The sequence below is a fragment of the Biomphalaria glabrata genome, chromosome 10 (genome assembly GCF_947242115.1).
Source record: "Biomphalaria glabrata chromosome 10, xgBioGlab47.1, whole genome shotgun sequence".
Classification (NCBI taxonomy): Eukaryota; Metazoa; Mollusca; class Gastropoda; family Planorbidae; genus Biomphalaria; species Biomphalaria glabrata.
In genome coordinates this window covers 43473523-43487111 of record NC_074720.1, presented here as the reverse complement: position 1 = coordinate 43487111, position 13589 = coordinate 43473523, and the positions used below count along the sequence as shown (strand labels likewise).

The window sequence follows — 13589 nt, the reverse complement described above, 5'->3', positions numbered from 1 at the left end:
CCTTGATTTTCTAATATTTAAATAATTTAAATACAAATAAAGTAGTCCTCCAGAGGAAGTTGACATATTTTAAATGCGCAAGATTATTCAAAAACAAAAATTTGAACTCTGCTTCAACTAAGAAACAAAGTTCTTTAATTAGCGAAAATAAACACACACGACATAGAATAAAGTAGTATTAGTGTTATTGTTAATGTTCTGTTTATACTAATTTAAAGATATTTCTAGTAACTATTAGATTCTAGATCTAATCATCTATAGTATATAAATAAATAGACCTCAGAGGGTTAGGGTAAACAATGTAATATCGAAAATCAAATGTTTTTTTTTATAGTTAGATTCTATAATGTTTAGTTGGGTATAATAGTATAATCATGTAATGAACAAGTGTAAATTGTAAGACAAATTTCCTGATGGACAATAAAGATTATTAATATTATTTATATAGTTATTGTTATAGTAAGGTGACCAGATTTTTAAGGTGCCAAAGTGGGACCTAAAAAGAAGAGTCTTAGATTTTTTCATGCAATATTTTAACAACTTAGACGTTAGTACAATACATCAATGACATCATGTATACACACAATTTACACACTGTGTACACACACATACAATAATTTAGATAATCACAGGCTTTCTGAAACATTTTCCAAGATAGATCATCTTTCTGTGCAATCCATCTGAAAGGCTTAAGCTGTCGAATAGGCTGATTCTCTCTCTGAAATTTTTGTAAACGTTTATGATTGTTGCTGCTTCATCACTTTTTCTAACCAAAACTCGTCATCAATGCTTACTTTGTTGAGGAGGAACCTTTTACATGCTATTTTTTGTGCATTTCTGAACCAATCCGCTAATACTTCAAGAGCACCAGCCTGACATTCTGTCCCTGTATGGAAAGCTGTATGATAATTACCTTTACCTGCTGCAAATTGATGAATCATACCAGTGTTGGAGAAGAAGGCTACCCTAACGGAGGCTTATTGGGAGCTACCGTTTGAAAATTAGGATCTGCATTTAGATGTTTGGTTTTCTTCACATGTGCAATAGAAAACTGTCATCAACATTACTAGCATCATGCTCCACTGTGGTTGTTAATTTTTCGTCCCCTCTTTACAAACAGGAACTCAAGTCCCTACAAGCTCCAATGTTTTGTGTACGACATCCCTTACTCTGTCATTGACTTGAACAGAAAGCCAAGCCAAGGAATACTGTATGCTGGAATTGACCAAGAAGAAAATGTCGAAAGGTGGTAACTTTATAGTTATTAGTTAAAAGTTAAGAATGATTTTAAAATAAAAGCGTGATATTAATCGACTTTTTTTTATGAAAGTTGGACATTGGCAGTCTCGCCCGGACATTTTATGAAAAGCATGACAGACGGTCCAAAGGGGGTCTGTCAGGCCTAAGTCGGGACGTCTGGTCACCTTAATTATTAAATTGACAATGATAGATCTGCTAATCTACATCTTATAAATTCTTATATAATAAATAAGTAATATTAAATACTTAATATGTTAGATAGAATATAATATGCTAGATCTAGATATATAGGGTTAATAATTATAGATGTAGAAGTATAGTCTAGATCTGGATAGATAGTAATAATTTATATCTACTCATCTAATCTAGGTCAAGTGTTCAAGTCAGATTAACACTAACTCGTTATAGTGTGAGCACCCATGTGGACTTATTTGAGAACATAAAGAACGATGACAGACATGGCTTTGAATGAAATGGGAAGATCACATGTACTTATCGCTGAATCCTCCAATGCTCAAATTATAAGGTAAATTCATATTTTTTAACCAACAGATATATATATATATATTATCTAATAATGGAATATAGTATTATACGGTTGGGTAGTGTCTTCAGTGGGGTATGTGTGTGAATCCTCCAATGCTCAAATTATAAGGTAAATTCATATTTTTTAACCAACAGATATATATATATATTATCTAATAATGGAATATAGTATTATACGGTTGGGTAGTGTCTTCAGTGGGGTATGTGTGTGGGACTTGTCCTGTGAAAATTTAAAGACGTGTGTCCTGTTCTGAGTTGAAAGATTGTAGAAATAGATTTCTACTTGCGAAGGATATCAATACTGTCCTGTTTGTTTGGCGTGGCCATTTTACTTTAATGGCTTTACAAATCTTAAGACTAAATCAATTATTGAATTACGATTCTATAAGATCTAGATCTATTACAGTTAAGAATATTAATCTTATCTTTATAATATAACGATTACAGACATTCCTTCTAAAGAGTAGATAACTACGCATATATCCATGGGAATGTGTTATTGTTTTATAATGTAGTTGTACATGTTAATTAGAGACTTTAAAAGTCATTGATTTTCTGGCAGATACTGGCTGGTAGCCCATTCCATGCTCTAATGAATTATGGGTAAAAGGAGCACTTGTACGAATTAGTCATTAGTCGTAGCAAACAAATAAGGCTTCCTTCGAGTCCAAAAATTAATGAGGAGTTCAGTATTTCATGTGCCAAACATATAAGTAGTATAAGGTATAAATGCAGGTGCATCTAAATACAGAAATAAATGTGTGCTTTTCCGAGCAACTTATAATTTTGACATTGCCTGTTGTTGTATTCCATTAGTTCAAGGGAGGTAAGATTTTGCATGTACAATGAGGTCAGTGGCCATGACTGTGAAACTTATTCGTATCAGTGGGAAGCGTGGTCTAGAGGCTAAGTGCGCTTGAACTTGGCTGCCTAGAAGGAGGCTCGTGGTTCGACACTGACTCGGGCAGAGTTGTGTTTACTGAGCGCCTAAAGGTAGCATGGAAAACCAACTCCTAGATACCCCCCCCCCCCAACTGGTCCACAAATGAGATTGGACCAAAAGTGCTCTGAGCATGCTAAAAGCTATAATAATGATTAAAAAATCAGTCAGGAATGAGAAATGTGCACCTGCTGTTCTATAGATCTAGAAAAATCTGGATTTGATTTATTAAAACAATATTTCTAGGTCTATCTATGTGTTCTTATATATATCTTATATAGTACAGACGTTACTTCAAAAAAGAAGATGATTACTTCCTACGCGTCATGCATTTAGTCATGAATATTAACCAATGACTTAAATTCTGCCAAGTCACTGGTTTTCCTGGCTAACTCAGGCAACCCATTCCATGCTCTAATAGCACTAGGAAAGAAGGAGTATTTGTACAAATTTGTCCTAGCATATTGGACGAGGAATATGGCTTTATCTTTGTGTCTTTCAGAGTATTTTATTAAATTTTGTTTTTGTATTTGAAGATTATGGTTCAGTGTTTTATGTATGATTGCTACTTTACTTTTGAGTCTTCTGTCCTGAAGGCTTTCTAAATTTAGTGATTTTACTAAAGGTGTTACTCTAGTCAAATGTGAATATTCGTTTGTTATGAATCTCACTGCTCTATTTTGTGTTTTTTCCAGTTTCTTAATGTTTTCTTGAGTTGAGGGGTGCCAAACGGAGGATGCATATTCTATTATTGACCTAACCAAGGTTAAATAACATTTTAGTTTTATGTTCTTATTTGATTTATAGCCAAGCGCTTTTCCGCTCAGCCACCGCGCCTCCAAACTTGTATATAATAGCAAAAAAAACAACATTTTTTATTTTCTATCCAGGCGGCAGCTTGAAGAGCTACATTTATGGAATGGGGATTTCCAGTGCAGACGTATAATTCCTAATAAGGTGGCTCTACCTGTCAGTCTCAAAGGAGACAACTCACAAGCGTTAAAAGATAAATGGCCCAGCCTGGCGGTAGAGGAGATGGACCTTACCGTGTCGAAAAAATGTCAAGCCCGAAAAACTGCTCCCTCTTGCAGACTAAGAGGAAAGCTGCAACTCAAGCTAAAGGAGTATTCACTGTGTATGTGGCATGACTATCTTTGAGCTCTATTAGCGGTAACTAATGTAATTGTGAATTGAAAAAAAAAATGCAATGGGACAAAAGTGTGATAAACAACAAAAACATCATTCTATTTTTTTTTCTACTAAATTAAATTAAGTAATTAAAAATTAAATTGAAAAATTATACCCAGGTCCAGTAGAAATATTTTTGCAAAATTAAATTCTTCATTATGATACCTCTGTGCTCTTGATTGGTTGTCTTTCCATTGTTATTGTTCTAGTCTTAATTGTAAAAGTAACGTTTCCCTTCAAAGTACAAAGGTCGATGGATACAACCTTTGGTTAGTGGTCAACTGTAACAATGACAAAACACATTTACTCTAATAAATGTCAAATATATATATTGAAAATTTGGTGACTTCAAGAATGTAGTTTTAATCCCAGCGTCCACCTGAATTAGAACCGGAGACAAAGCTCTTAACCTGCCGGCCATATCTTTTTGTGTGAATTAAAACCTTAAACAGCTCCTTCTGTCTTGGGAGACTGAAGCAATGGATGCACCCTGAAGAATTACTGGTGTCGATAGCTGGGATGTTGCTTGGACTTCCGTTATTTTGCTTCATAGAGGATGTCCTTTGGGAATTTCTAAGAAATTAAACTTAATATCTAAAGAATTACATGGCCATTATTTCAATTTGTCTTGGTTTACATTTTATTGCAGCTGAAGATTTGATGAGAGAGTTGCCAACGAAATGGGAAAAACATGAGGATCTAATTTTGTTGCCCTGTTCTTCATTCATTTCCCCACAGTGGAATCTCATAGGTAAAAATTTTATACAGCACAACTTTCATGCTATTAGCATGCTCAGAGCTGTATGGTCCGATCTCCTTTGAGGACCAGTGGAGGAGGGAGAAGGTTTTCTGCACTCAAGTAAACTCGAGTTGGGTGTCCAACCTGAAGCTCCCTTGATAGATTTATCTAAATTACTAACTAAAGAGGTTGGTAGATCAAAGGAAGAGATTTTAACCCTTAAAATGCGTGTGGTAGCTTAGCCTCTAAACATCAGAATTGTAATTTCATTATATATGCACTCTTTGTAAAACAGCTCAGCACTTAAAGGGTTAAGAGTCAACACAAAACATGCCAAATTACATTGATGTACACATCACGTTTCTAAGGATAGATATTTCATGTGTTTCCAGGGATAGATATTTCATGTTTCTAAGGATAGATATATCATGTTTTTCTAGGGATAAATATTTCATATGTTTCTATATGGCTCCTTTTGTCTCGAAAGGCAATGGATGCGCCCAAGTGAGTCACTGGTTTTGGCTTAATCTTGAGACGGGGCAGAATCTGGTGTGGCTAATCAAGCCGATTCTAGAACGGCAGACTTTGCCACAATTCATACATTTGTATGCCTCTGATTTAGGGCTAGCAGACAGGGCAGCTTTCTTTTTTTCCCTCTTGATTAAAGCCGCTTCATTTCTTTTGTTCTCAGCAAGGGTTGTCCCAGCACTCACAGTCTGTCTCCATGCACTCCGGTCTTTGGCTATGTTTTCCCACATACTTTCACTAATGCCTGAGGCTCTCATGTCTCGCTTGCAGACATCTCTATATGTTAGTCTTGGGCGGCCCTTGGGTCTGACTCCTTCCACAAGCTCAGCATATAAGATATCTTTCGGGATTCTACCATCTGGCATGCGGGTGACATGTCCGAGCCAGCGTAATCTCCTTTGTGTCAGGAGAGCATACATGCTGTTCATATTGGCCAGTCTCAAAACTTCCTGATTGGAGACATGGTCCCTCCAAGAGATGCCCATTATGCGTCTCAGGCAGCGCAAGTGAAACTATTTAATTCTGTGCTCTTGGTACATGTATGTTGACCAGCTTTCACTGCCATAAAGGAGAGTGCTCACAACACAGGCATTGTAGACTAGGATTTTGGTCGCTGTGGTCAATTTACCATTTTCCCAGACGCGCTTGGAGAGTTTTGCCAATGCTGTGGTAGCTTTTCCTATCCTTTTTGTCAGCTCGATGTCTAAGTCTAGGTTACTGACAATTGTTGAACCCAAGTAGGTAAATTCCTGCACCACTGAAAGGGTGTGGTTCCCAATTTGTATTATAGGTATTTCTGCAACGTCTTGTGCCAGGATTTCGGTCTTGGAGAGACTTATAGTAAGGCTAAACTCTTGACAAGCAGCTGCTAAAGAACATATGATCCTTCTAGGTGACTTCAATGCCAGAGTAGGATCAGATCACACTACCTGGCCAGACTGTCTTGGGCTTTTTGGAATCGGAAAGATGAATGAGAACGGACAAAGACTGCTTGAATTCTGCACATACCATAAGCTCTGCATTACCAACACATACTTCAGAACAAAACCACAGCACTGTGTCTCATGGAGGCACCCTAGGTCTGGGCACTGGCACCAGCTGGATATGATACTGACACGAAAAAAGGACATTGGAAATATACTGCTGACACGTAGCTACCAAAGCGCGGATTGTGATACTGATCATACTTTAGTGTCATGCCGGACAAGACTGCTGCCAACTAAGATCCACACTTCACAGGGAAAAAGAAAATCACGCCTGAATACTACTAGCACAAAAAATCCTGATCTTTGCACAGAATTTGAGAACAAATTAGAGGAAGCTTTTAAAAACTTCTCTGTGACTGAGGTAGAAAAAAGCTGGACGTTTATGCGTGATACAATCTACCAAACATCATCACTGGTCTTCGGAAACAAAACCAAGAAAAGCGAAGACTGGTTTGAAGCTAGTCTACCAGAAATGGAAACTGCCACTACGAACAAGAGAGCAGCCATGATAATCTACAAGAAGGATCCCACCCCAAGCAACTTAAAAAGGCTCAGAGCTGCACGTAACAATGCCCAAAGAGTAGCGAGACAATGTGCTAACAAATACTGGCAGGAGCTATGCGAAGATATTCAATTTTGTGCCGACTGTGGTAACATAAGAGGACTATATGAGGGCATGAGAAAAGCCTTTGGACCTCACACCAGCAAGTGTGCTCCGCTCAAGTCAAAAGATGGCTCAATCATCAGCGATCGTGCGCTGCAAATGGAACGATGGGTAGAACACTATGCAGAACTCTACCAGATTGAAAACGCCATCTCACCAAATGCTGTTTCCAACTTCCCATCACTTCTAGTTTTGACGGAATTAGACGAAACGCCCTCAGTAAAGGAGCTGAGCATTGCCATTGACATGCTTGCACATGGGAAAACACCCGGAGGAGATGGCATTCCTGCTGAAGTAATTCAGGCTGGAAAACATGCCCTAATCAAACCACTCCATGAACTGCTAAGCTTGTGCTGGGAACAAGGAATGGTCCCCCAGGAATTGAAAGACTCCAACATTGTTACAATTTATAAAAATAAAGGCGACCGCTCTGATTGTAACAATTACAGAGGCATCTCACTGCTTAGCATAGTCGGAAAGGCTTTTGCTAGAGTGTTACTAAAGCGATTACAGATCCTGGCAGATCGTGTTTATCCAGAGTCGCAGTGTGGCTTTAGGGCAGGAAGATCTACAACAGATATGATTTTCTCTCTGCGGCAGCTACAGGAGAAGAGCAGAGAACAAAAGCAGCCCCTCTTCATAGCTTTTATTGATTTGACCAAGGCCTTTGACCTTGTTAGCAGAAGCGGTCTGTTTGCTGTACTAGAGAGAATCGGCTGTCCAAATAAGTTAAGAAAACTAGTGTCAGCTTTTCACGAAAATATGCAGGGCACCGTTCAGTTTGAAAGTTCTTCCTCCAGGCCATTCTCCATTAAGAGCGGTGTAAAACAAGGATGTGTACTGGCCCCTACACTATTTGGCATCTTCTTCTCAGTCGTACTATCCAGTGCTTTTAAATCCCTGGAAGACGGAATATACATCCATAGCAGATCCGATGGAAGGCTCTTTAACCTGGCACGTCTTAAAGCCAAAACGAAAAGGCGTCGTATCTTGATAAGGGAGCTGCTGTTTGCCGATGACGCGGCACTTGTATCTCACTCACAAGGAGGTCTACAGAAGCTAGTGAACGCCTTAGCAGCTGCTTGTCAAGAGTTTAGCCTTACTATAAGTCTCTCCAAGACCGAAATCCTGGCACAAGACGTTGCAGAAATACCTATAATACAAATTGGGAACCACACCCTTTCAGTGGTGCAGGAATTTACCTACTTGGGTTCAACAATTGTCAGTAACCTAGACTTAGACATCGAGCTGACAAAAAGGATAGGAAAAGCTACCACAGCATTGGCAAAACTCTCCAAGCGCGTCTGGGAAAATGGTAAATTGACCACAGCGACCAAAATCCTAGTCTACAATGCCTGTGTTGTGAGCACTCTCCTTTATGGCAGTGAAAGCTGGTCAACATACATGTACCAAGAGCACAGATTAAATAGTTTCCACTTGCGCTGCCTGAGACGCATAATGGGCATCTCTTGGAGGGACCATGTCTCCAATCAGGAAGTTTTGAGACTGGCCAATATGAACAGCATGTATGCTCTCCTGACACAAAGGAGATTACGCTGGCTCGGACATGTCACCCGCATGCCAGATGGTAGAATCCCGAAAGATATCTTATATGCTGAGCTTGTGGAAGGAGTCAGACCCAAGGGCCGCCCAAGACTAACATATAGAGATGTCTGCAAGCGAGACATGAGAGCCTCAGGCATTAGTGAAAGTATGTGGGAAAACATAGCCAAAGACCGGAGTGCATGGAGACAGACTGTGAGTGCTGGGACAACCCTTGCTGAGAACAAAAGAAATGAAGCGGCTTTAATCAAGAGGGAAAAAAAGAAAGCTGCCCTGTCTGCTAGCCCTAAATCAGAGGCATACAAATGTACGAATTGTGGCAAAGTCTGCCGTTCTAGAATCGGCTTGATTAGCCACACCAGATTCTGCCCCGTCTCAAGATTAAGCCAAAACCAGTGACTCACTTGGGCGCATCCATTGCCTTTCGAGACAAAAGGAGCCATATATGTTTCTAGGGGTAGATATTTCATGTTTCTAAGGATAGGTATTTCATGTGTTTTAGGGATAGATGTTTCATGTGCTTCATCCATAATCCACATTCAGTAATTGATTTGATACTTTAACTTACCTTCGGTTCAGTTGTCTTATGACTTATTACACTGTCCTGCCAAAGTCAGTTTTTTTTGGTTGACTGATACGAATAGGTTTTACAGTCATGGCTACCAAACTCATTGTACATGCAAAATCTTACCTCCCTTGAATTAATGGAATACAACAACAAGCAATGTCAAAATTATAAGTTGCTCGGAGAAGCACACATTTGTTTCTGTATTTAGACGCACCCGCATTTATAAAAAGTTAACCCTTACATTGTGAAACTAAATTGTAAATGAATGCCTTGTATCATTTTTCGTTTCTTCAGCTGACTTGTGGGAAGTGGTGGCTCAGTGTCTCAATTGTAAACGCCTTGCTAGACATTCAACTATTGCACAAAATGGTTTCCGAAGTTCTCAGGTCAAGATACTGTTAGGAAAGGATGGTGAGGTCACACATACAGACAATGGCGTCAAGTAATTAATTATAAACAATTGTTTTATAAAACACTTTTCTGCAATAACAACGTCAAATAATGAAAGAAATCATAGAAATATTTTCACTCGTCGCGGCCATTTTTTTTTTTTTTTTCTTTCAAAAGATAATTGGCACTTAGAATATTTTTTTGTCACTTTTTCTATGCCTGTTTTGACGATTGCCATCTTTTCATAAACGGTCATGGCATTTTTAAAAAAATTATAATCCGAGATACCAGAAATTGGTCTTGAGCATGTTGCATTAAAACAGGGGTTCTCAACCTGTGGGTCGCGACCCCCTTGGGGGTCGATTGACGATTTGCCAGGGGTCGCCTAAGACCATTGAAAAAATGGATTGTTTTGTCTATTCTTCTATTGCTGTGTGTGTGTGCGGGGGGAAGGGTCGCGGCAGAGTGGGGGATTGTAAAAAGGGGTCGCCGAGCATAAAAGGTTGAGAACCGCTGCATTAAAATCATTGAATTCTAAAAACAAATATTAAATGTAATGGTAAATATTAAGCTTATCCTTCATGGTCCAAGATAAATACAATCTTATTTTCTACAAAATCAAAGATGGCTCAGCTCCTATTTCCTCTATGAAAAGCTGACTACTTGCATTATTGCCTAATTTGGATCTTAATTTTTTGTCTGATCTTTTTGCTGGTGGCTAACTATCTTTAACTTGATACAGCAACACTCCCGACTCCACACAATGTGGAGTGATTATAAGTATATGTAATGCTAGATTGTGTTTCTTGTTGTCCAGGTACAGCTATGACGTGACAAAGTGCATGTTTAGTGCTGGAAACATAAGTGAAAAGCTGAGACTTGCCAGATTGAACTGTAAGGGAGAAATCATTGTTGATTTATATGCAGGTTGGATTTTTTATAAAAAAAAATATTTAGTAATAAAATATAGAACAAAATAACTCAGATCAGAAAAATATCCTATTTTATATGCTAGGACAAACATTCATAAGTATCATATTGTTAAAAGAAAGATTTGAAACATTCACAGATCCCTAACCCTGACCTTAAATTTTTCACATTCTAAATCAGTTTAGAAGCTTAAAAAAGAGATTTTTTTTTAAAGAGTATTTTCTTTCCTAATTTCTAGCTTTCTTGGTTTTTATACTCTTTTTTTTTTTATTGGACTATTATCACATATGAATAATTGGATTATTAAAGTGTGCATTACTTTAATGTTAAGTTAATTATATTGTTATTTAGATTATTAAACTATATGGTAAATAAAAGAGTAAATTACCTCTTTATGATCTTGCGATCTTTAGAGCAGATTGTAAAGGTCATCTGTTTCTATAGCTGATGGTTAATGAGAGTCATGTGTCCAGCACAACTATCAACCTGCCTTACTTTCCCCAACTAATGCCAGGTACCAAAGTTGGGTGGACTCAGGGGCATCCTAAAAATCTAGATATTCAAAATCCCAGTTGTCCCTGACATTTGAACACAAAGATTAAGCCATGCATGTCTAAGTTCACACCATCTCACTGAAACTGTGAATGGCTCATTAAATCAGTCGATGTTTATTAAATGAAAACTATCCTACTTGGATAAGTGTGGCAATTCTAGAGCTAATACATGCTTACCAAGCTCCGACCCTCGTGGAAAGAGTGCTTTTATTAGTTCAAAACCAATCGCCATTGTGCTTGGAAACCAAGTGCTTTACCGCTCAGACACAATGCCCCTTCACATATGAATAATTGAATTATTAATCTATACATTAGTGATTTAAAGTTAATTAGTGTTATACATTGACTTCATCTATTGTTACTTAGATTACTAAGCTATGCGGCACAATATTATTACATGTATTTATGTTTTAAAAGGTATTGGCTATTTTACTTTACCCTACCTGGTGCATGCTAAAGCTGACCATGTTCATGCCTGCGAGTGGAATCCCGATGCAGTGTCAGCATTGCAAAACAATCTGAAGTTAAATGGGGTCTCAGAGAGATGTACAGTACATTATGGAGACAATAGAGAAGTAAGCCTATGCTTGGCATTAGCTTGGATTACTTGAGTTTCTAACCCTAACCCTTGGTTTGATAATAATAATAATAGAGTTTAGATAGCCCTGTTAACAAACTTAAAATTTCCTAGTCTTATCTGGCATTCAAACCTTTAACCCATCGATTTGGAAGTCAAGCAATGTGTCTTCTTTGGTTTGGGTAATGTCAAAGAAATCTTTTTTTTTTTATGGTTTGGACAATGGGTTTTCTTTTATAGTTTGGACAATGGGTTTTCTTTTATAGTTTGGACATTGGGTTTTCTTTTATAGTTTGGACAATGGGTTTTCTTTTATAGTTTAGGCAATGTCTTATTATAGTTTGGGCAATATTGCATTGTTTTTCTATAATAACACCTTGATGAGATGTGCTATAATATTAAATAACCATCATCAAAGCTATCTTTGCTTACTAATTATTGACAAAGACATATGCTTTTCAATGGAGGGCATTGACAAGGTGCATGAGAGAAGTGTTTTAACTTTTTCTTCACATCCCCCATCAAGTTGTCTGCCTATTGTGCCTAATTGCTGTGCCTAGCTGTCAGGCAAACAGTGAATTATGCTTATCTTGTACAGCAAATTGAGAACTATTTTTGTAATTCTTAAAATTTCAGTTGAAGCTAACTTCAGTAGCAGACCGAGTCAACCTTGGACTCATCCCAAGTTCAGAAGATGGATGGCCAGTCGCAGTTCAGGTACTCAAAGAAACCGGAGGAGTGCTTCATGTTCATGGGAACGTGACGACTAATGAACAGCACAATTTACAGACAGGTGGTTTAAAGATACATCACGGCACCAACAACAGGGAGTGCACTACTGTTGTCCACTCCTCAGATTTGACTTCAAATAATAAGCCTTTACATAATTACCAATTTAGTGATACAAACTGTTTTGATAAACTTCTAGAAACCAGGGATAGTAACTTAGACAGTTCACCAGTTCCTTCCCTTGACAACACAAGTACAGTCTCCTCCGCATGCAGTTATTGGTCCAGTCAAGTACAGGAGAAGATAACTGTTTTGTTAGAGACAGTCAAGGGAGGTCACTGGTCAGTAAAAGAATGTCATATAGAGCTGGTCAAGTGGTATGCACCACATATCATGCATGTAGTCCTTGATCTGGAGTGTAGGCCAAGGGTTGCATTTGTGAACAATGCAAATTGATTTGTTAAAAATGTCATAATGTATTATTAAAATATTCATTTCAACATGTCAAGAACATTTTCTTCTGTTTTTTTTGTAAAGATAGTTTTAGTATCAGACTATTTTAAGTTTTACTATGGAATCTGGTGTTTATGCCCAATTCTCCCTTGGCTGGCCTTGATGATAGAGACCAGGCGAAATTGGATGTTCACTTTTTTAATCTGAAAGATGAATTTATCCTCTTTAAAGTAACTGATGTAAAAGATCTTTTTGGCAGATGGTAAAGGAACATGATTGTTGACCTACATAATTTGTCTAGCTTTTTCTTCTAGACAGCTTTTTGCCGTTAAGCTGTGAGCTCTTTTGCTAAATGTGCCAAGAAAATATAGTGTGCTGTTTTCTTCAGTTGTTCAGCACTGCCATACAGAGTGTTGGTTTTGTTGGGTTGATTTGTCAGGCTAAAAAGAGGAACGATTTGAACATGACCAAGATTATTTTTTTAATTGTTTCCTTCACCTAACCCTTAGTATGTTGGACCGTTCGGGCACCACACAAGATCTGTTGACCATCTTTCTCCATTCCTCTCTATTTTATTAACTCTTTCTCTCCGTAATTATTTATCACATTCTTGTGGAATCAACGCTGGTATCGTCGGTTAGGAGAGAAGGAGTTAATAGTATAGAACCATGTTTGACAAACTGTGTTCTGTGGAACCCTGGTATTCCACGACTGACCAGGCATTTCACGTAATACTGGAATAATTAACTGGTAGGGCACCCCATGAATTCATCTCTCTAAAAAATAAACAAAGTGATTTTCTAAGTACTCGGAATGCGCCAAGTGTTCTGTTAAAGAAAATGTTTGGGAACCACTTGAGCTTACTGCTGATTTTCACACCAAAAGTTGATCAGAGTAACCTGCTCTTTGTTTACACTTTAAGAAGATCCTCTTTACATTCTTTCAGCTTAATAATTCAGAAAAGAGAAAAAAGA

At 37.9% G+C, this 13589-nt stretch overlaps 1 protein-coding gene across 3 annotated transcripts; it reads left to right on the top strand.

Moving 5' to 3' along the window:
- Positions 1–50: 50 nt before the first annotated feature.
- On the top strand, positions 51–12673 carry LOC106065493 (tRNA wybutosine-synthesizing protein 2 homolog). 3 transcript variants are annotated; one of them, XM_013224329.2, is made up of 9 exons: positions 59–172; positions 1121–1246; positions 1630–1786; positions 3637–3881; positions 4584–4685; positions 9277–9424; positions 10190–10299; positions 11274–11431; positions 12070–12673. In XM_013224329.2, the coding sequence occupies exons 3-9, from the start codon at positions 1710–1712 to the stop codon at positions 12616–12618; spliced, it is 1389 nt and encodes a 462-aa protein (XP_013079783.2). In that variant the 5' UTR covers positions 59–172; positions 1121–1246; positions 1630–1709; the 3' UTR covers positions 12619–12673. The 3 variants fall into 3 exon arrangements, with proteins under 3 accessions (XP_055900078.1, XP_013079783.2, XP_055900077.1); XM_056044103.1 differs by lacking the exon at positions 4584–4685 and having other exon boundaries at positions 51–172; XM_056044102.1 differs by lacking the exon at positions 1121–1246 and having other exon boundaries at positions 100–172.
- Positions 12674–13589: the final 916 nt, after the last annotated feature.

Coding starts and splice junctions, on each gene's coding strand:
- LOC106065493 (XM_013224329.2), top strand. CDS start 1,710: ATGACAGACATGGCTTTGAATGAAATGGGAAGATCACATGTACTTATC. Junction 10,300..11,273: donor CATTGTTGATTTATATGCAG/GTTGGATTTTTT, acceptor ATGTTTTAAAAG/GTATTGGCTATTTTACTTTA. Junction 11,432..12,069: donor ATTATGGAGACAATAGAGAA/GTAAGCCTATGC, acceptor TTAAAATTTCAG/TTGAAGCTAACTTCAGTAGC.